Source organism: Schistocerca americana, chromosome 6 (genome assembly GCF_021461395.2).
Source record: "Schistocerca americana isolate TAMUIC-IGC-003095 chromosome 6, iqSchAmer2.1, whole genome shotgun sequence".
Classification (NCBI taxonomy): domain Eukaryota; kingdom Metazoa; phylum Arthropoda; class Insecta; order Orthoptera; family Acrididae; genus Schistocerca; species Schistocerca americana.
Genome location: NC_060124.1, coordinates 355,257,586 through 355,278,227, shown reverse-complemented (window position 1 = coordinate 355,278,227; position 20,642 = coordinate 355,257,586). Strand labels below are relative to the sequence as shown.

At 42.3% G+C, this 20,642-nt stretch overlaps 1 protein-coding gene across 3 annotated transcripts in view; it reads left to right on the top strand.

The window, feature by feature from the left end:
• The window catches only part of LOC124619566, a 68,501-nt gene extending 52,023 nt beyond the window's left edge, over positions 1-16,478 (top strand). For 2 of the 3 annotated variants that reach the window (XM_047146056.1, XM_047146055.1), the window contains one exon: positions 15,868-16,478. In XM_047146056.1, coding sequence (XP_047002012.1) covers positions 15,868-15,980 — 113 coding nt within the window. In that variant the 3' untranslated portion in view covers positions 15,981-16,478. Of the gene's footprint in view, positions 1-6,587; positions 6,765-15,867 lie in introns of all 3 variants that reach the window. The other variant, XM_047146054.1, reaches the window with a different exon arrangement.
• The last annotated feature ends 4,164 nt before the right edge of the window (positions 16,479-20,642 follow it).

Below are 20,642 nucleotides of genomic sequence, written 5' to 3'. Positions count from 1 at the left end.
AAGATCTGATAACCAGAAGTGACAATGCACTCTGACGCAGTTAAACTATGGGAGTAGTGAACTGATAAAGGTGGTGGTAATAAAGTGTGTAACAACATGAAATGAGCCAATGCCGTAGGGATCAAGTTTTTGAGCAAATTGTTGCCAGAGGGACAATGCTTTCGGTATGGGTGAAAATATGCTCTTCAGAGATGAAAAGCAACCATTCTTTGTCATTGTATCCTATTCTGTTCCTTCCCTTGCAGGTAGTGTTCAAAAGGAAGTGGTGGTAATCTTGAATTTCAGTGAGTACTCCTTATGTGAAACCACCTTTGAGAGAGAAGTGAAACGGGAGAGGGGGAAAGAGGTGCCTGGAAGAAGGAAGCTAAATGTGTTCAAATCTGTCTTTGTCATACAGTGCCCAATCTGAAGCATCTGTACCAAAGTTGTATCGCTTAAAAAACTGTCTATCCTTCAGTGGAATGATTTCATTTTGCAATTAGGATAAGGCATTGCTACTGTGACAGTTCAGTCTGTTGTTTAGAGGCACATGGAGACCTGAATTGTGAGCTGAAGCATGGAGAAAAATGATAAAGTGGAAGAGTTCATTGAAAGTGTTTCTGAACTTCACTGCTAATTCCACAGGGATATTAGATGTGCTCAGGACTTCTGCCTGAACAAGCTGTATCACTAGCAACTGTAGTTCTGAGAAAGGGTGTGTGCAACCAACTGACACATTGCCCGTTTAGTGGTGGAGTATTACTTTAGTTACCACTAAGGACAATTGGGATCAAGCTTTTCACTGACTTCAGATGTTGCTAAAGAGGGATGGTGGTAATTTATGTAGGGATACTGAGGAATAAATTACCCAACCCCCCACCCCCTGCTTACACCCCCTGCTTACCAGATGCAGGTTCTATGTTGTCTCGAGCTTTGGAGATGGAACTGATTAAGGAAGTATCAAGTTTTTGTGTGGCTGTCCATATTTTATCTGATTCTGCAGAGGATAACAATCCGCTGGATTTTTTCCTTGTTCTTATGCTACTATATTCATTATTCATTGGGGCTTAAATCATCAGTAGTGTCTAACAGAAATATTGTTGTGTTTGTGTTGCATTTATTTTTATTGCTTTGTCTTTTTATAATGTGGTGTATTTTATGACATGGCTGTATCTTAGTTTTCCGCAATTTAATTAATACTGATCCATTTTGTACTTTACCCTGAGCTGCGAACAAGCTGCAGTTTGACATTTTGAGTTTTTAATATCTCTCGGTATTGAAATTTTTCTACTATTTCTGTGGAAGACACTTTTGTGAACTAATTCTTAATGGCAATTAGTAATTGATGCTTGACGTGAACATTTCTCTTAACAATTTCTGTTGTCTTTTTTCTTTGTTTCTTTGCCTGTTCAAATATTTATATTGTAACTGCAGACACTATTATGTGCGGCTCTGTTTGTAAGGCAATTTCAACTCTTTAATTGCATAAACCATTAAGTATTGTCTGATCTCAAAAGATGTTAAACACAGTGTGTTCATAGCTCCATGAAGCTATTCACATGAAGATGAACCATTGTATTTAGATTATAAAATTGTACAAAATGCCGGAAGACCTGCAGACATTGTAGTTGTGATGCAGGTATTGGTCGTTGACCTTCTGTATAAACAAATTTAATGTGTTTCAAAAATACACATCCACTAAATATTTGAAACAATGCATATGGATTGACTGAAAGTGGAATAGCCACATGAAACTAATTGTAAGACAAGCAATCTGAGATCTGTCAGTACAATCCTCAGAAAGTGTTGACTAATCATGAAACAAGTAGCTCACAAAATCAATGCTCAACAGATACTTCATTATTTCCCTTTGAATCCTTACCAGGCAGTATTTATAGAGGAAATAGAGAAGTTCCAAATATGACCAGCATGTGTAGCCAGTCATTGGTTTAGTAAGCACAAAAGCAGCACAGAAATGCTCATCCAACTCCAGTAGCTGATACTGTAAGAGTGCAGTATTATCGTGGTGTAGTTTACAGTTAAAATTCAGAGGGTGTAGATTTTCAGGAGAGATAATAAACATATTACTTAAAACAATGGAAACGCCAGTTCGGAATTTCAACAATAAGGGTAGATTGCTACTCACAGTTAAGATGACCCGTTGAGTTCCAGACAGCCACAACAAAAAGACTGTTGCACATTGTAGCTTTTGGCCAAAGCCTTCTGTTGTATCCTAGCCAGTACTGCCACCCGAGCCCGCTGCCAAAAGGTTGGCAGCATCAAAGTCCGGACGCCGTCCGCATAAGCAGCGCCAGCGAGACAGGAAATGGCCGCAAGTCTGCGCGCGCCACCGCTGGCTTCTGGGTTCTTAAGCGCTGGAGTCGCGAGCGCTAGGACAGTTCTGTATTCGCCGCTCAGTTGTATACTCGCCACCGAATTGTGTATTTGCTAGTCAGTTGTGTGTTCATCGCAGCAGAGTTGTTGTTTGTTGTCAGCCGACGCTGACCTAGCCGCTCCGACTCGAACTAGACCGATTTCTGTAGACACCGAGTTCACTACTGTTACTGTATCTGCGTTAATAAAGATAAGTAGCGACTTTTATTTAATCAGAGTGTTTGGGTTTTCATCTTTCTGTTCACTGTTCCAGCAGACCGGTCGGCCCGCTATTAAAAGTGTGGCGGTGACTTCGTAAGCCGTTTCTACAGCGAACTGCTTGTCGCTACGAACGCCGCCACAAAACCTTCTTTAGCAAAGGAACGCGAGCGCACGCACACACACACACACACACACACACACACACACACACACACACACACACATATAAAAGCAAGAACACCTCATGCACACATAACCACTATCACTGGTGGCTCCAACAAGAATGTGACTGTCACGTTAATAGCAATCTGGATTGGGGTGAGGAAGGGCGAGGGCTAGCAGGGTATGGGTGGGGGGAGAGAAGACCATTGTCTGGTAGGGTATGCTGGGACTAGATGGCAGCCTGATGAGACTGCCAGGCACAGCGTAGGGAGGTGGGTGTGGGGGAATAATGAGGAGCGGAAAAGTAGAGGAGCAGGGAAGGGAAAGGATGGGTGGGTGCATTGGCAGAGGGCAGCAAGCAATGAGAGTTAGAGGACATGAAAAGGGAGGTGGCAGGAACTGTTGAATGAAGGGTGTGGGGACAGCAGGTTAGTGTAGGTTGAGCCTGGGGTAATTCCTAGAGCAGAGAATATGTTGTAAGGACAACTCCCGTATGCACAGTTCAGAAAAGCTGGTGTTGGAGAGGAGGATCCAGATGGCCCAAGTTGTGAGGCAACTGTTGAAATATAGCATGTTGTGTTCAGCTGCATGTTATGTCACAGGGTGGTGTATTTGCTCTTTGCCACAACTTGGCAGAGGCCGTTCCTCCTGGTGGACAGCCAGTTGGAGTCATACCAATATAAAAAGCTACCAATATAAAAATCTGTGCAGTGGTTGCAGCAGTCCTGATATACAAAATAGCTGCCTTCACATGTGCCTGGCCTTTGATGAGATAAGCGTATGGCAGGACTGGAATAGGAAGTGCTGTGTGGGTGGCTTGTGCAGGTCTCTCACCTGAGTGTTCAATGATCCTTATGGCAAAGGGTTGGGATTGGGAGTGGTGCAGGCTTTGATTAGAATGCTGTGGAGGTTGGGTGGTTGACTTAAAACTACTGTAGGAGATGTGAGAAGGAACATGGATAGGACATCGCTTAATTCAGGGATTGATGATAGGTAGTTGAAGTCCCGATGGAAGACGTTGTTCAGTTGTTTCTGTCTGAGATGCTGTTCGGTATGACGAAGGGGGCACTCTTTCGTAGCTGGCTCTTGGCGGTGGTAGGAGGGTTGGGGATGTGTGGGAAAGTGGCATGGGAAATCTATTGGCAGACTAGGTAATGGGATGGTGCATGTTTCTGAAGGCCTTGGTGAGACTTTGAGCATACTGCGAAAGGGACTTTCTGTCATTTCAGATACGCCATCCCCTGGTGGCCAGATCATATGCAAGGAATATTTTGGTTTGAAGGGATGGCAGCTGTCAGAATAATAGGTAGTGTTGGTGGTTGGTGGGTTTAATGTGAACAGAGGTTTGGATGGAGCTGTCAGAGAGGAGGTGGTCAATGTCCAGGAAGGTGGCACACTGGGTTCAGGACACCTTGTAAAGTGGGTGGGAGAGAAGGTGCTGAGGTTGTGAAGAAATGAAGATAATGTCTCTTGGCCCTAAGTCCCGATAATGAAGATATCATGAAGATATCATCAGTGAACATAAACCAGACCAGGGGTTTGGGGTTTTGGTAGGCTAGGTGGTTCCATAAACAGGTTGGCATAGGAGAGTGCCATAAGGGTTCCCATGGCTGTGCCACATATTTGTTTGTATACCTTGTCTTCAAAGGAGTAGTAGGTGTGAGTTAGGATAGAGTTAGTTACGTGTATGAGGAATGAGGTAGTGGGTTTGGAGTCTGAAGGACATTGAGAAAGGTGGTGTTCAACTGCAGCAAGACTGTTGGTTCGAGGCATGTTGGTGTATAGGGAAGTGGTGTCAGCAGTGATGAGTAGGGAACCAGGAGGCAAAGGTGTGGGGATGGTGAAGAGTCATTGAAGCAAGTGGTTGGTATCTTTGACATGGGAAGCTAGATTATGAGCAGTTGTTTGCAGGTGTTGGTCAGTGAGGACAAAATTCTTCCATTAGAGGCACAGTACCTGGCAACAATTGGGCATACAGGATTGTTGAGTTTGTGAATTTTGGATAGCATGCAGGTGGTGGGCATGTGGGGTATCATAGGGGCGAGGAGGGAAATGGATTCAGGGGAGAGCTTCTGGGAAGGGCCTAAGGGGCTTCAAGCAAGGACTGGAGGCTGTTTTGAGAATGATTAGGTTAGGATCTGTTTGAGGGACATGGTAAAGGATGGTTAGGTAAAGTTGGAAGGTGACCAAGGGCTGGGTAGGTAAGGGGGTTGGAGGATCACAGTTGGGTGGTTGTATGTACTGGGAGAGGCAGGGAATGTTGGAATTAATTTGGCTTTGGTTGGAGGGATAGGTGGCAAGGAACTGTTTCCATTGCATGGATTGGGAAAAGGAGAGTAGGTCTTTAAGCCCAATGTGGATAAACTTGGGTGTAAAGTTAAAGGTGAGGCCATTGGATAGGACTGAAACTTCTGTGGGGCTGAGGATTTTGTTGGAAAGGTTAACAACAGTGCTCAGATATTGTTAAGGCTGGGAATATGTAGTGTTGGTTGGGAGTTTCGAGGGATGTGACAAGTTGAAAAGGCACACTAGCCATGGTATCATTGCTGTTAGGGGTTGATGAAGAGGAGCACTGTGGTTACGATAGGGGTTGAATAGTGGTGCCCCAAGGTGGTGGTAGGATGCCAACAGGTTTGATAACTTACGGAGGTGGTGTCTGGAATGCTCTTTCAGTGCTGGTGACAAAGGGGTTTTATTTCAGAGATGTGATGTAAATTTGATTGTACAGTAACAGTATCTTGCAGAAGGAGCAGATTTGGCTCTGAATGCATGTGCCACGGAAATTTGTTTTTGTAGTACTAGGCTTGTGACGGCCAGAGACTTGCAGAATCTGGAAAGAAGGGGAGGGGTCCAGTGAAAGTAATTTTTATGGTTAGGCCATTGGAGAGGAGTCCATGGTTTAGGCAGCTTTTAAGGAACAGGGTGTGGGACTGTATTTCAGCCTTGGAAACGGATACTTTTCGGAACTGTCGCAGAAAGCTGGGGCAGAGGTCCATTGTGGCAGGGATGGCATTGGAGAAATGGGAAACGTAGGAAGTTGCCAAATGCTATTCATGTGAGAGTCGCATTCTGGTCGCTGCTGCTGGTTGTAGTGGTCATGTGGACATGAGATGTGCTTGCTTACGTGAATGTGTGTGTTTCTTTGCTGAAGAAGGCTTTGGCTAAACCTATAATGTGTAACAGTCCTCTCATTGTGCCGTCTGCAACTCAGTGGGTCATCTTTGCAGTGTGTAGCAATCTATCTTTTTCCTTATATTGTCAACATACAACTTCCTGCCACATACATCTGACAAAAAACCATGAATCTAAAATTTGCACTGATTTGATCTCTAATGAGGATTACCAAGAGTTGTCATTCCCATATACCATTTACAAATGGAAAAGAAAGTGACCATGGTACATGCTGTGTACTTGAAGGCGAGTTGAGCTTACAGATGGAGCTGTGTGGAACACAATTATCTAGTTGGGAATCAAGGTGTGAATGCAACTTCATGTGCCAATTCTTGCAGCCATCTCTAAAAGTAACTAAGGTATGGTTTGTAGCTTCATCTTTGAGCCAAACTAGGTGCTACTCAACATTTGAGTTTTTTTATTATACAGCTCAGAATTCAGTGTAAAATCTCCCAAAATATGACAATGTATGTGCCAGAGTACAAATCGGAAAAGAAATTGTGTACTTCTGTGTAATTATCATGTCGAATTCCTTTCCTGCTCCACAGGTTGTACATTCAAAATAAACTGTATTAATAGTAATTTTTTAGTTTCCAAAAGTCTTGCAATGTTTACATGTTTCTTAAGACTTTGCTGGTAGATGAAAACAATTCTTTCACATGTATTACTTTTTTCTGTAGAAAAATACATGGCTGTTTAAAGTGAAGAGCTGTATTGATGATAACAAACATATTAACAAAATATTCTTTGAAGAAGAGTATTACCCCAGTGCATAGTAACAAAAAATGTGTTCTTCAAGCTTTTTGATCATTTAAGAAGATTGTTTTGAGATTGTATAGTGTCTCTCTTCATCAATGGTAAATGTCTGTTTTTTGAAGTTCCTTTGCTTTCAAGGTGACATAAAATTATGAATTGTAGTATAATTTTAAAATTTTTGCTGGTATAGTGTTGATATATTTTGCTAGAGCTATTCATAAAGTAACTTTCTTTTACTTAAAAATAAAGTGAATGAAATTACAGAATTTGTTTTAGAATACTTTGAAAGTACACACTCTAATTTATTTTTCCATAGATATTCCAGCCACATTGAGATATTTGTTATAGTGTTTGAAGATCTTTAAATTCTGCAATTGCAGAACTCTGTTGTTCGCGACTGCAGTCAACCCAAAACTCTGGTTTTCAACTCGTTGTCACTACCAATGTGCTTTGAGCCAAACCACTTCTTCATTTGCGTGATGAGATGACAGTCGCTAGGTGCCAAATCATGGCTGTAGGGAGAGTGATCCAATACTTCAGAATTGAATGCTCATAGTTTGGTCGCAGCATGCCGAGCTCATGCAGGAGCTCAGAATGCTGAGTTAGTGAATCTGCAGTTTTCTCTAACCCTTTCATCAACCAAATAAATCAGATCTGCATTCATTGTACTCGGTTAACAATTTTTCTCTTCATCATGGATTTTGGTTTACCCATGTTTGAATGTATAGCACCTTTCTCTTAAACCAACTTCACTCATTACATTTGGCCCATGAACTTCACAAATTTCATAATGGATTTCACTAGCTTTACAGTGTTCTGCCACAAGAAACCTTATTACAGAATTAATCTCATATTGGTGGGACTTGTAATTGCAGCACATGTTTTGAAAGCACGTGGCTCTGAGAGAAACGGACACAACTTTGATTCTCCACTGCTCACAGTGTGTTGGTTTAAGCAGGATTCTACCTCATGGGCAGTGCCAGTATCCGTACTATTATGAATGCTATATGAAAACAGAAGTTACATTATGTGTAGTCCTTGTATAACTTCTACTGTAATGTTGGGAAAAATATTATGTAACTCTTTTAAAACTCCTTGTTCGTTTTACAATGAAGATATTACCTTCACATGAGTAAAGATATGTGCTTCCTGCTGACAGTGTGCAAGCACTGTTTGCCAACAGATAAGAGAGTGAAATAGCTTTAGGGTTAACACTGTTTCAGCAAATAGTGGATGACTACATACATACTTCGGCTACTGATACACGGTGAAGAGGCTGTTCCAGCAGCCATTGAGAAAACAGGATGTCACCAAATGTGTATTGTGGTGCACAATGGAACAAACAATGTGTGTTCTTTGGTCTCAGATGTCATACTTGGATTATTTCAGTGGTTGATGGAAAAGGTTGGGAAGGCCAGCCTAGCTCATGGAGTTTCATCAAATCTTATAGTATACAGTATTGCCCCCAGAACTGATTGTGGCACTAGTTCTAAGGTACGTAGGAGGCTGTGGCCAAGGACTTAGTAGATTGTGTGACAGGTTAGGGTGTGACTTCCTGAACTTGTGCTATAGGGTTGAGAATTAAAGGGTGTCCGTAAAAGGGTCTGTGTGCACTACACAATATAGTCTGCTGTCCAGACAGCTGACTGTGTGTGGTGACTCTCCATCAGGCTAGATAGTGATAGCTGTAGAATACCCAGAAGTATTAGTGTCTGGATCCAAAGAAATACCCTCAATGGGTGAGAGTATTAAATTTCTGCTGAAGCATTTGCAAGAAAGTGTCAGATATTGAAGCCTTCCTAAAAGCAGTGAGATTTTTGCAGAAAATTTGTGTATAGAAAGGATTGGATAATGGGAAACGGAGGTGGTGTATTTATCACAGTAGAATGTGCAACCCATACCCAATGATTGGAAGGCACAAGTCAATCTTCTTTACAAGGAGGATAGCAGTCAGATATCCTAGACACTCACTTGTTGTAGACTCTTACAACATATTCTGAGCTCAAATGTACTGAAACAAAATGGCCTCCATATCAACCAGTATGGATTCCTGAAACACTGATCTTGTGAAAACCAACCTACAGTTTTCTCGTATTATGTCATGATAGTCATGGATCAAGACAATGAGGTAGATGCAGTATTTCTTGACTTCAAAGAAACATTTGACTTGGTACAACACCTACACTCATTCAAAGTACGGTAGTATTGTGTATCCTACTAAATTTGACTGGATTGAGGATTTCTTGTTAGGGAGGATGTAACATGTTATCTTGGATGTACAGTCATCGATAGCTGTGGGAGTAACTATAGGTGTGTCCCAGAGAATTGTGTTGTGACCCTTGTTGTTCATGTTGCATATTAATGACCTTGCAAACAATATTAATACAATGGAACTTCGATTTTACATTTTCCAATGTTACATTTTCACGATTCTACACCATAAATTCGTAGCCCCTGTAAAAAACTCGCAAGACCAATACTAAAAATTCCCCAATATTACATTTCTTTCTAGTAAGGTTTACCTCTATTCTAAGTTCTTACTCGACGTTTTGCTTCACTTTGTCCCATTTTCTTCCTGTTGAGTTTTGATGTGACTGAACAATTCACAAGTGGCACAAAATGCAGATGGTTCACACCACAGGTGTTGGCGAAGTTCAGGGAATATTTTAGGCCATTGTAGAAAGGGGAGATGTGTGAGAGGAAATGCTGATGTAATCCACGATCTTTGTTGCCAACAGAACTTAACAACATTCCGCTTCACAGTGCAATTATGATACAACTACCGCTGTGTTGCAACGGTGATGGAAAAACAAGATAGTCAACAAAAACTGATCTGGACCGAGCCAATATGTGACAAATGGGGCCCAGCCACCACCTCAGTGTCATCTTTTTGCATGTATTTCCAATGCACTGTATTTAGCAACAATATCACTCATCAACTTTTTGAATTCAAACACTGAGTCTTGAAGAATATACTTGGTCATAATTGCAGAAACGTCCCCCATTTCTGGCTAGTGAACTTCATTGGTGGCGACTTGTTAAGTCACTCAATAGCCAGTGCAGCCTTCACACCACACTAACTCACGTAAAATGAGCTCATCTACTGCATGTGTGGGGAGGCAGAGTAACCCTTCAGTGATGGGAGTGCTGGTAGGGGTGAAAGCATTTTGTGAAGTGCTGAAAATATACTTTTTGTGCAGCAGATGTGCCATGACAGATTTCACATGGACATTATGAAAAGGAAAGTTGCTACTTACCATATAGCAAACCTGCTGAGTCGCAGATAGGCACAACAAAAGACTATCATACAAGAAGCTGTCGGCCAACAAGCCCTGCCTCTCTCTCTCTCTCTCTCTCTCTCTCTCTCTCTCTCTCTCTCTCTCTCTCTCACACACACACACACACACACACACACACACACACACACACACACACACACACAGAGTCTCTGGCAACTGAAGCCAGACTACGAACTGCAGTGCATGATGGAAGAGGCAACTGAGTGGGGGTAAGAAAAAGGCTGAAGCAGTGAGGGGGACAGGGAGGAAGAGCAGGGTAAGGGAGGGGGACGGTAAACTGCTGCAGGAGTGAGGTGGAGAGAGAGTAGGGCATCTAGGTGCAGTCGGGAAGTTAGACAGATGGCTTGGGGAGGGGGGGGGGGGGCGTGATAGTTAGTCGAAAAGGAGAGAAGTGAAAAGACTGTGTAGTGCTGGAGTAGGGAAGGAGCTAGATGGGTAAGGGCAGGGACTAACGAAGGTTGAGGCCAGAAGGGTTAAGGGAACGTAAGATATATTGCAGGGAGAGTTCCCACCTGCACATTTAATAAAAGCTGGTGTTGGTGGGAAGAGTCCAGATAGTACAGGCTGTGAAACAGACAGGGTGGTCCATTTCTTTCTTTCTTTCTTTCTTTTTTTTTTTTTTTTTTTAGCTGCAGTTTGTTGATGGCCATTCATGCTGACAAACAGCTTGTTGGTTGTTGTGCCCATATAGAATGCAGCCCAGTGGTTGCAGCTTTGCTTGTAGATCACATGACTGGTTTCACAGGTACCCCTGCCTCTGGTGCAAGGCATGGTGTTTGTGACTGGACTGGCGTAGGTGGTAGGGGGAACATGTGCGGTACAGGTCTTGCATGTAAGTCTGTTACAGAGATACAGGTCATGAGGCAAGGGGTCGGGAGCAGGGGTTGTGTAGGGCTGGAGGAGGATATGGTGTAGGTTCGGTGGGCAGTGGAATACCACTGCGAGGGGGGAGGGGGGGCACGACACGACGTGAGGTAGTCGAAACCCTGGCGGACAATGTAATCCAGTTGCTCCTGTCCTGGGTGATACAGACTCACAAGGGGAATGCTCCTCTCTTGCCGAACGGTGGGACTTTTGTAGTTGTTGGGAGACTGGATGGATAAGGCGTGGGAGATGTGTGTTTGTGCAAGGGTGGGGGGAGGAGGTAATCATGGTCTGTAAAGGCCTCAGTTTATTTTCAGAGGGATTGCTCGTCACTGCAGATGCAACGGCAATGGGTGCCTAGGTTATATCGAAGGGACTTCTTGGTATGGAATGGGTGGCAGCTATTGAAGTGGGGGTATTGCTGGTGGTTCGTAGGTTTGAAATAGGCAGAAGTACTGATGTAGCCATCTATGAGGTGAGGTGGAGGTCAACATCAAGGAAGGTGGCTTGTTGGGTTGAGTAGGACCATGTGAAGTGAATGGGGGAGAAGGTGTCGATGTTCTGGAGGATTGTGGATGGGGTATCCTCACTTGTGATCCAAATCACAAAGATGTCATCAGTCAGTTTGAACCAAATGAGGGGTTTAGGATTCTGGGTGTTTCGGAAGGATTCCTCTAGATGGCCCTTGAAATGGTTGGCATAGGATGGCCCCATGTGGGTGCCCAGAGCCATACTGAGGATTTGTTTGCAGGTAATGCTTTCTAAAGAGAAGTAATTGTGGGTAATGATATAGTTGGTCATGGTGACTAGGAAGAAATTTGTTGGTTTGAAATCTGTCAGCTGTTGGGAAAGGTGGCGCCACCTCAAACAGCTCTACACCCTTCTCACTTCCTACTCCCGTCTTGGACTACCATTGTCCATCACCTCTACAACCACCTCCAAACATCCCCCACAACCTCTCATAGCTGACAAACCCTGTAAAAAAGATACCAACCATTTCCTCCACAGATTCTCCACAGTTACTGTTTCTTTGCCTCATAGTACTCTGCTCGTCACTATTGATGCCATCTCCCGTTACACTAACATCTCTAATGCCCATGGAATTACCGCTGTTGAACACTAACGTTCCCAACACCTGATGGAATCCAAACCGACAACCACCTTCCTAGTCACCATGACCAACTATGTATTCTCCCATAATTATTTCTCCTTTGGAGGCATTACCTACAAACAAATCGGTGGTATGACTTTGGGCACCTGCATGGCACCATCTTATGCCAACCTATTCATGGGCCATCTAGAGGAATCTTTCCTAGTCAACCAGAATCCAAATCCCTCACCTGGTTCAGATTCATTGATGATGTCTTTGTGATCTGGATTGAGGGTGAGAACACCCTATCGACATTCCTCCTGAATGTCAACATCTTCTTCTCTATTCACTTTGCCTGGTTCTACACAACCAAACAAGCCACCTTCCTCGAAGTTGATCTCCACCTCAAAGAAGGCTACATCATTAAGTCTGTCCATATTAAACCTACCAATCACCAGTAATACCTCCACTTTGACAGCTGCCACTCATTCCGTACTGAGAAGTCCATTCCATACAGCCTAGCCATCCATGGTTGTTGCATCTGCAGTGATGTACAGTCCCTTTCAAAATGAACTGAGGCCTTTACAGACCGTAAACCCCTCCCCCCAAATCTTGCACAAAAACAGATCTCCTGTGCCATATCTTTTCAGTCACCCATTACCTCCCAAAGCCCACACTGTCCGGCCATAGAGGAGCATTCCCCTCGAGACTCAGTACCATCCAGGACTGGAGCAACTGAAATACTACATTGTCCACCAGGGTTTAGACTACCTCACGTCCTGTCCCGCCTCCCCCCACCCCCCTCCGACCCCAACAGTGATATTCTGCTGCCCACTGAACCTACACAATATCCTCCTCCTACACAACCCCTGCTCCAAACCCCTTGCCTCATGGCTCATATCTCTGTAACAGACCTACATGCAAGACCTGTCCCATACATCCTACCACCACCACCACCACCACCACCACCACCTGCTCCAGTCCAATCACAAACATCATGTATTCCACCAGAAGCAGGGCTACCTGTGGAGCCAGCTGCTTAAAAAAAAGGGGGGGGGGGGGGGTGTTCATTTCAGTGACTGCTTCACAGCCTGTGCCATCTGTGCCCTTCCCACCAACACCAGTGTTTCCTTAAATGCACCGGTGGGAACTCTCCCTGCAATATATCTTACATTCCCCTAACCTCCTGGCCTCAATCTTCGTTAGTCATTGTCCTTAGCCATGTAGCTCCTTCCCTGTTCCCATTCCAGCATTACACAGTCTTCTGTTCCTCCAACTCACCTAGTCTTATTACTTCTCTCCCTTTCCGCAAACCCCCACCCCTCCCCACGCACTCTCTCTCCACCGCCCTCTGTCTAACCTCCCGACTGCACTTAGCTGCCCTACCCTCTCTCCACCTAATCTTTGCATGCTCCTGCAGCAGCACTTTACCATCCCTCTCCCTTACACTGCTCTTTCTCTCCCTCCCCTGCGCTGCCACAGCCTCTTTCTTACCCCCACTCAGTTGCCTCTCCCATCATGCAAGCTTATTGTATTTGTTGTGCCCATCTGTGACTTGACGTCTCCGCTATATGGTGAGTAGCAAGTATTTTTTTTTCATATTATTGTTACATTCCATCTTGGATTTTCCATTGTTTGGATTCATTCATAACAATGCCAGTCTAACTACTTGTTCAGTGAAGTTTATGAACATAATTCTGTCATAGTGAGCAACTCACGAGGAAAACTCAGTACAGTAGAGTTACACAAATAATTCCACACTTTTGATATAAACTAGCGAGTACTAATAAAGATGTGAGCTAATTGTGAACTTTTACAAATATGCGCCCATGTGACACACGTGAGAATATTACTAAAGTGTGGGGGAACCATGCCAATTTGGACTAACAAGTGATATTGAACATATACAGAGAAGGGCAACTCGAATGGTTACCGGTTTGTTTCACCTGTGGGAGTGTGTCACACAGGTGCTTAAAAAACTGAACTGGCAGTCACTTGAAGGTAGTGTAAAGTAGCCTTCCTAGTTACAAAGCTTCAGGAACCAGCTTTAAATGGTGAATTTAGGAACATATTAAACCTTCTATGTTTCACTCCCTTACAGATCGTGAGGACAAGCTTAGATTAATTACAGTCTGCACAGAGGCATTTAAACAATAATTCTTCTCACACACTGTATGTGAATGGAATGGAAAGTAGTCCTAATAACTGGCACAGTGGAAAGTACCCACTTCCGTGCACTTCGCAATAGTATTGGTATATATGTGGGTGAAGTGTTTCTGTTGGTGGTACTGTAGATTTATCTGCTGACAAGCCGTTCTGTCTCCTTGTAATTGTAAGAATTTTGTCAGTAATATTTTTAGTTTCACATGTAAGTGGACTTCTTTTTGAAATTTTTGCTGTTGTGTCTTGTGTGATATGTGATGTTATTTTCTGCAGATTAAAACAGATTCCAACAATCGTTAAGGAGGTAGAGGTTGACATTGATTGTGCACCTTGCTACCACAGCCCCTGCATTAGGTTACAAAAATAGTAGTACTGGACTGCAAACTATAAAAATTATATATGTCCAGGAGAAATTATTACTCAAATAGGAGACCGGTGTTGAATATAGCTGTATAAAAATGATATACTTAAATTTATTCATGAAAAACGTAAGTGCCACTAAATCAATGACAGGATCAGTTTTGCTTTTACACAGACAAGGGGCATAAGTATTCCCCGCCAAGTGCTTGCAGAATGTGCACTGAAAATGAAATAAATCCACTTTGCTATGTTTCATGTGTACAATACACCCATGTGACACCCCCTAGAATATTGTTGAAGTAGGGGGGGGGGGGGGGGGGGGGGGGGGAGGGAACTGTGCCAAATTGGACTAACGGGCTCTGCAGTTCATTAAAACTCTCACCACAAAGGGCTTCCCCCGCTTCGTAGCAACTCAATGAGCTGCTTACAAGGGATATTTCAGAGCTACTCCAAAAACCATCTGGACATTAACATTCGACGTATTAGTTGACTCTCACAGTTCCAGAACGACAGTAACATTGATCTGGACACACCATAAAGATGTGGTATACTTCTCTCCAGGCCTCTCAGAAAAATGCTGTTGTACTGCATATCAGCCAAATCAGCATTATCCACGAGTTCCTTTTGCACCAACAGAACTCCCCTCAATGTAGCTGTGGTACTCATCTCATGCTCACCCATATTCTTGCCGTGTGTAACCTGTTGGCAGATCTGAGGTGAGCAATCAACCTGCGTGTCTCCATACCTTATATACCTGTAAACAATGGGTTAGCAGCTACTGTAGTCTTAAGTTTCTTGTAGGAAAGTGAATTTTGTAATGAAATTTAATGCACCTCCACATTGGATATGGGGGTGGTTGTCGGAGGAGTACCTCTCAGTGCAGCATGTGCCGGAAGTGGCTACAGCCTATATTCTCCCTGCACCCTGTTGTGCGTTTTTAAACTTTTATATATGCATTTTATGTGTCTAACTGTTTAACTTAATTAGCTGTCTGGTCCCTACAGTCTGCATTTTCTGACCGCATTTTAATTGTGCTGACTGTGACGATCCTTCTTGGTGTATCCTTTGGAGACCAGCTACAGTTTTAGCTGCCTAAAGCTGCTGTCATGTACATTTTTAACCATGATGTCATGGTCATAGACCCTGGAGCTGACAGGTCTCCTTTTCTTGTTTCATATCTTTTCAAGTCATTTTCCTATGAATCAAGGGACTGATAACCAAGTAAATTAATCTCTTGAAACTTGTAACCATCCATCATCATGAGCTCCTATTGTTATGACCATGTCCTGGTTGCCATCTCATACTTATTTTTGCTTTCCCATTTTTAACTTAAAATATAGTACTTCATTCCATTGTGTGCTGGAATGTCTGATATTTTATCCCGTCGTGTATATGAAGTAAAATGCAGTATTTCTTTTTCTATTTCAGCCAGTTTCGAAAGCTTCTTCCGTGGAATCCTTATACCGAAGAAACAAGAGGTAAATTTCAAACAAGCAGTTGTAAAGGTTTTCGAATGGATTCATCTTTATAGTTCCTTTTAATGACTATTTTTACTGTTTTTGTACATTTGGAAGGTGTGTAATATATTGAAACAATTTGATACTGTTAACAAAAAGTAATTGCATACAAACATACCTGTACGTTAAAAGAAGAGTTTCCTATTGTAATTTTGTGAAAAAAGTACCTGACACTTTTTCATTGTCACATTTACAGTGAAAATATAAATGTTAGATCTATCTGTAAGCTATGTTATGAAGTAGTTTATTTGGATTGACTGCAATTGGTTCATTCTTACTACGCTAAACAGTGTTTTTATATGCTTGTGTAGGTAAGGCAAAATATTCTTCTCTGTGTGACATAATCATAAGTTTATCATCTTTATCATTTTTTATTAATTTTGTAAACATGTAAAAGCCTGTAAGTTTTAACTAGTGATTTTAGTTTAAAATTTTATTGTAAATATTGATTTGTAAATATTTAGACTTACCGAGACTGTCTTTGTTTGAAATCTTTCGGTGAAAAGATAATATTATAACTCATTGTTTGTTTTCATTTACTATCTGATGTACCTTACTACCACAAACTCAGATTCCAGTACAGGTTACAGTTCCTGCAATTCATATAATTCAGACTTATCCACATTAAGGATTAGCTCTAAAATTAACTTATATTTCTTGTTAACACCTTGATCTGACAGATTGCCAGTATGTAAATTTTATGGCTTTATAGTGTTAATGTTCATAGCATCACACTGTGCTGAACAAATAGAAAATCTGTTGGCTGATGGAAAAAAAAATATTGCTCACATGTGCACAATGCATTTATCATATTTTGGTTTATAGATACTAAGTTTACGATATCCATTAAAATTCAGTCTGAAGGAGATTGTTCAATTAGTTTCACAACTAAAATCCTAAAGAGAAGTAGGTGAAAGATACATGAACAGTGAGTTAATACTCTTCAATAAATGACCCTCCTGCAACAAAATACTTCCCCAAAAGATTTTCCAGTCTTCATACATCTCCTGCAAGCCAGCAACCGCTAGACATCAGGCATCATGTCAAAGCCATATGTCCCCAATCTCACCTTTGGAACTTGTGAACAAAGTCATTGTTAAATGTGAAATGTAGTGTGATTGGGGCAGCAGCGCCATATTGTATTTTGCTGACTCTTCCCTCACAGTTAATATGTGATAGTGCATTGTCATTTTGGACATCTAGATATTAACAAATCTCCCTTCTGGCATGGCTACTCACGTCTTCAAGTATTTTAGCACTTTTATGTTAATTTTACCATTCTCATTTGTTCAGTATGCAGAAACACTTTGTTTGTAGGAAGATGACAAGCTTAAATTTCACCCAAAAATAAATTTTGCTCTTCCATTATTTGTGCAAGACTTTTTGGTGAGGTGAATCATTTAAACTTGACTCATTTCAGATACATTCTATTTATTCACATTATCATTTTGTCCAAAATACGTGAATCAGTCTCCAAACATTCCAAAAGTTGTTGCTAAATCATTTCATGTGTTTCTTCTGGCCATATAACAAAACATTCATAGTTAACTTCACGCAACCTTTCTACATTTGAAAGTCATTGGCGACAATGAATTTAACACGTATGCTATCAGAGCTTCTTTCAGATTGATGTCAAATACCCGGCAGATTCCTGCAGCCTGTTTAAACATTTTTACAAAAAATGTATTGTGGGCATGGGTTTTGTCCCTTTAGGCCTTCCAAATCTTATTTGAAGCATCTGTAACAGATATGTTTAGTGTACTGTAAAATTTGGTGGCTCAACACTGCGTGACGTGCGCTGTATCTTGACTCTCAATGTGTGCACACAGTTCAGGGTTGGAAGCAACTATTTCAGACCCCCTTCTCTTGTGTGTCATTGCTCACCATTGATTTTGTCCATATTATCACCTTTCCCATTGACAGAGCACAAGGCAGATGATTATCCACCTCAACTTGGGTGTGTGCGTTGGTGTCTGCAAAAGATTAATGGAAGTTGTTCTGCTCGTGAAAGAGCCACTGTTCACTGGGGAAGGCATGTAAAATTGTAATAACTCACATGTAGGGGCAGATGAAGCCCATGCACAGCAGTTAAAGAGGTCATCAGACAATTTGTATAAATGTGTTGCCAGTATGGTTGGCAACTACTTTCTTGGGCCCTACTTGTTTCTCAACAACTCAGGTGGTCATTGGTATACATTGGTCTAAAAGATCCCAGGACCTCAACACATTAGACTTCTTTCTCTGGGGCTAGCTGAAAAGTGTGTTCTACCCTTGTGTACTTACAGGGGGAATTAGTTGCGAGAAGTTTTGCAGTGGCTACACATACACTAAAGGTGCCAGATGTTTACCATCAAAGGAGGGTCTTACTGCTGTTCTGTGCTGTAGTTAATGGTACTCATTTTGAACATTTATTGTAACATGATCTGAAACACATTTCACACTGTTTCATTCCCATTCATGCTCAGATACTGTATGCTCTCAATATACGAGGGCCGTTCAGAAAGTAACCTCCGGTTGATTTAAAAAAATACACCAAGTTAAATAAAAATATTTTAATATATACATCTTACAACTACATCTTTGCACTATTTTTCTCCATAGCGATTGAGGCACTTATCGTATCTCTTCACAAGCTTTGAAATTCCTTCTCTTCGTCGTCATCAAACCGCTGTGACCCGAGCCATTTCTTCAAATGCATGAAGAGGTGACAATCACTTGGCGCCAGGTCTGGGCTGTAAGGTGGATGGTTGATAACGTCCCACTTGAAGGACTCAAGAAGGGCCGTTGTTCTGCGAGCAGAGTGAGGACGGGCGTTATCGTGCAAAAAAAAAAACGATACCGGAAGTCAGCATACCACGGCGTTTGTTCTGTATAGCCCGTCGTAACTTTTTTATTGTTTCACAGTACACGTCTTGATTAATGGTTGTACCACGTTCCATGAATTCAACCAACAACACCCCTTTGGCATCCCAAAACACCGTTGCCATCAGTTTTCTGGCAGAAAAATCTTGCGAGGTTTTTCTTGGTTTGGTAGGCGAATTTGAATGTGCCCACATCTTTGATTGTTCTTTTGTCTCAGGGTTCACGTACTTAATCCAGGTTTCGTCACCGGTCACGATTCTGTTTAACAATGGTTCTCCTTCGTCCTCATAACGTGACAGAAAGTCTAATGCAGAGGCCATTCTTTGAGTTTTGTGGTGTTCGGTAAGAATTTTGGGCACCCATCGTGCACAGAACTTACGGTAAACCAATCTTGCTGTCACTATCTCGTACAAGAGAGTCTTAGAAATCTGTGGAAAACCAGTAGACAACTCCGACATTGAGAAACGTCGATTTTCACGAACTTTTGCATCAACTGTCTGAACGAGTTCGTCAGTCACCAATGATGGTCTACCACTCCTCTCTTCATCATGAACGTTTTCTCGTCCACTTTTAAATAAACGTACCCATTCACGGACAACTCCTTCACTCATAACTCTTGGTCCGTACACGGCACAAAGCTCACGATGAATAGCTGCTGCAGAATATCCTTTGGCTGTAAAAAAACCTTATGACAGCACGCACTTCACATTTGGCGGGGTTTTCTATTGCAGCACACATTTCAAACTGCCACAAAAACTAAACTAGCGCAGGTACGACGTTCACTCGACCACGGCTTGATGCCGACTGACCTGTTGAGTGCGTGAACGCACAGATTGCGTCGCTACTCCCCCCACAACCCGCACTGTGACCAATCTGAGGTTACTTTCTGAACCGCCCTCGTACATTTCCAACACTTTGTTGGTTAATTTAAAGGTAGAAGATACATTGATAAAATTATTTTATCATACAAGAGGTAATGCTGGTTAAATACAGGGTGATTATAGTTAAATTTAAACTTTCAAAATGCTGTAGAAATAACACTACTGGTCAGAAGAACATCAAATTGCAACAGAATATTATCGGAGAAGGGGGAAAACGTATGGCAGAAGGAAAAAAATGTGAAAATTGATCAATAGATGGCTCTGTATGTGTCAGAATACGTAAATGAAAACGCCTGTCATGCGTGCAACCCATTGAAGTTGGTATAAACATGCCGGGTAACGGCTCTTCTTCCTTTTGTGTCTGCGATATTCGTCATGACGCAGGCTCACACTCTGCTTGTAAAGCTTTATCACAGGAATGATGACTGTGCCCATGTTGCTGTGGAAAATTTCTGGACACTGAAGGGTTTGAAAAAAGACATTGGTCCGATGACCTGCTGTGGGGTCTGGAGAAAATGATTCGGAAATTCAAAACGATTGGGTCTTTTGGTATGCAACATGGTATAGGGAGGAAACAAATTGATTCGATGTCGGTGAAAAGTGGCCACAGCAGTGCAGGAGGAGACAAGTGGTGGTGTGCAAACGTCTAGTGTATGGAGAATTGCCTGAACATTGGACATACCTGTGAGCACAGTGTGTAAAATCCTAAGAGACATCCTCCTATCCATTTAAAATCACCCATGTGCATGGGTTGCTTCCTGTTGACTTGCCAGCAGGACAGACCTTTCCTTTAGAATTTCTTGCTCGGATGGAAGTGGACAATGATTGGCCATGGAAGATTTTGTTAACAGCACTTCCATCTGACAGGATATGTTAGTACACAGAATTGTTGAATACGGGCAATGGAAACTCTACACGTATATAACCAGTACCACTTCATCCT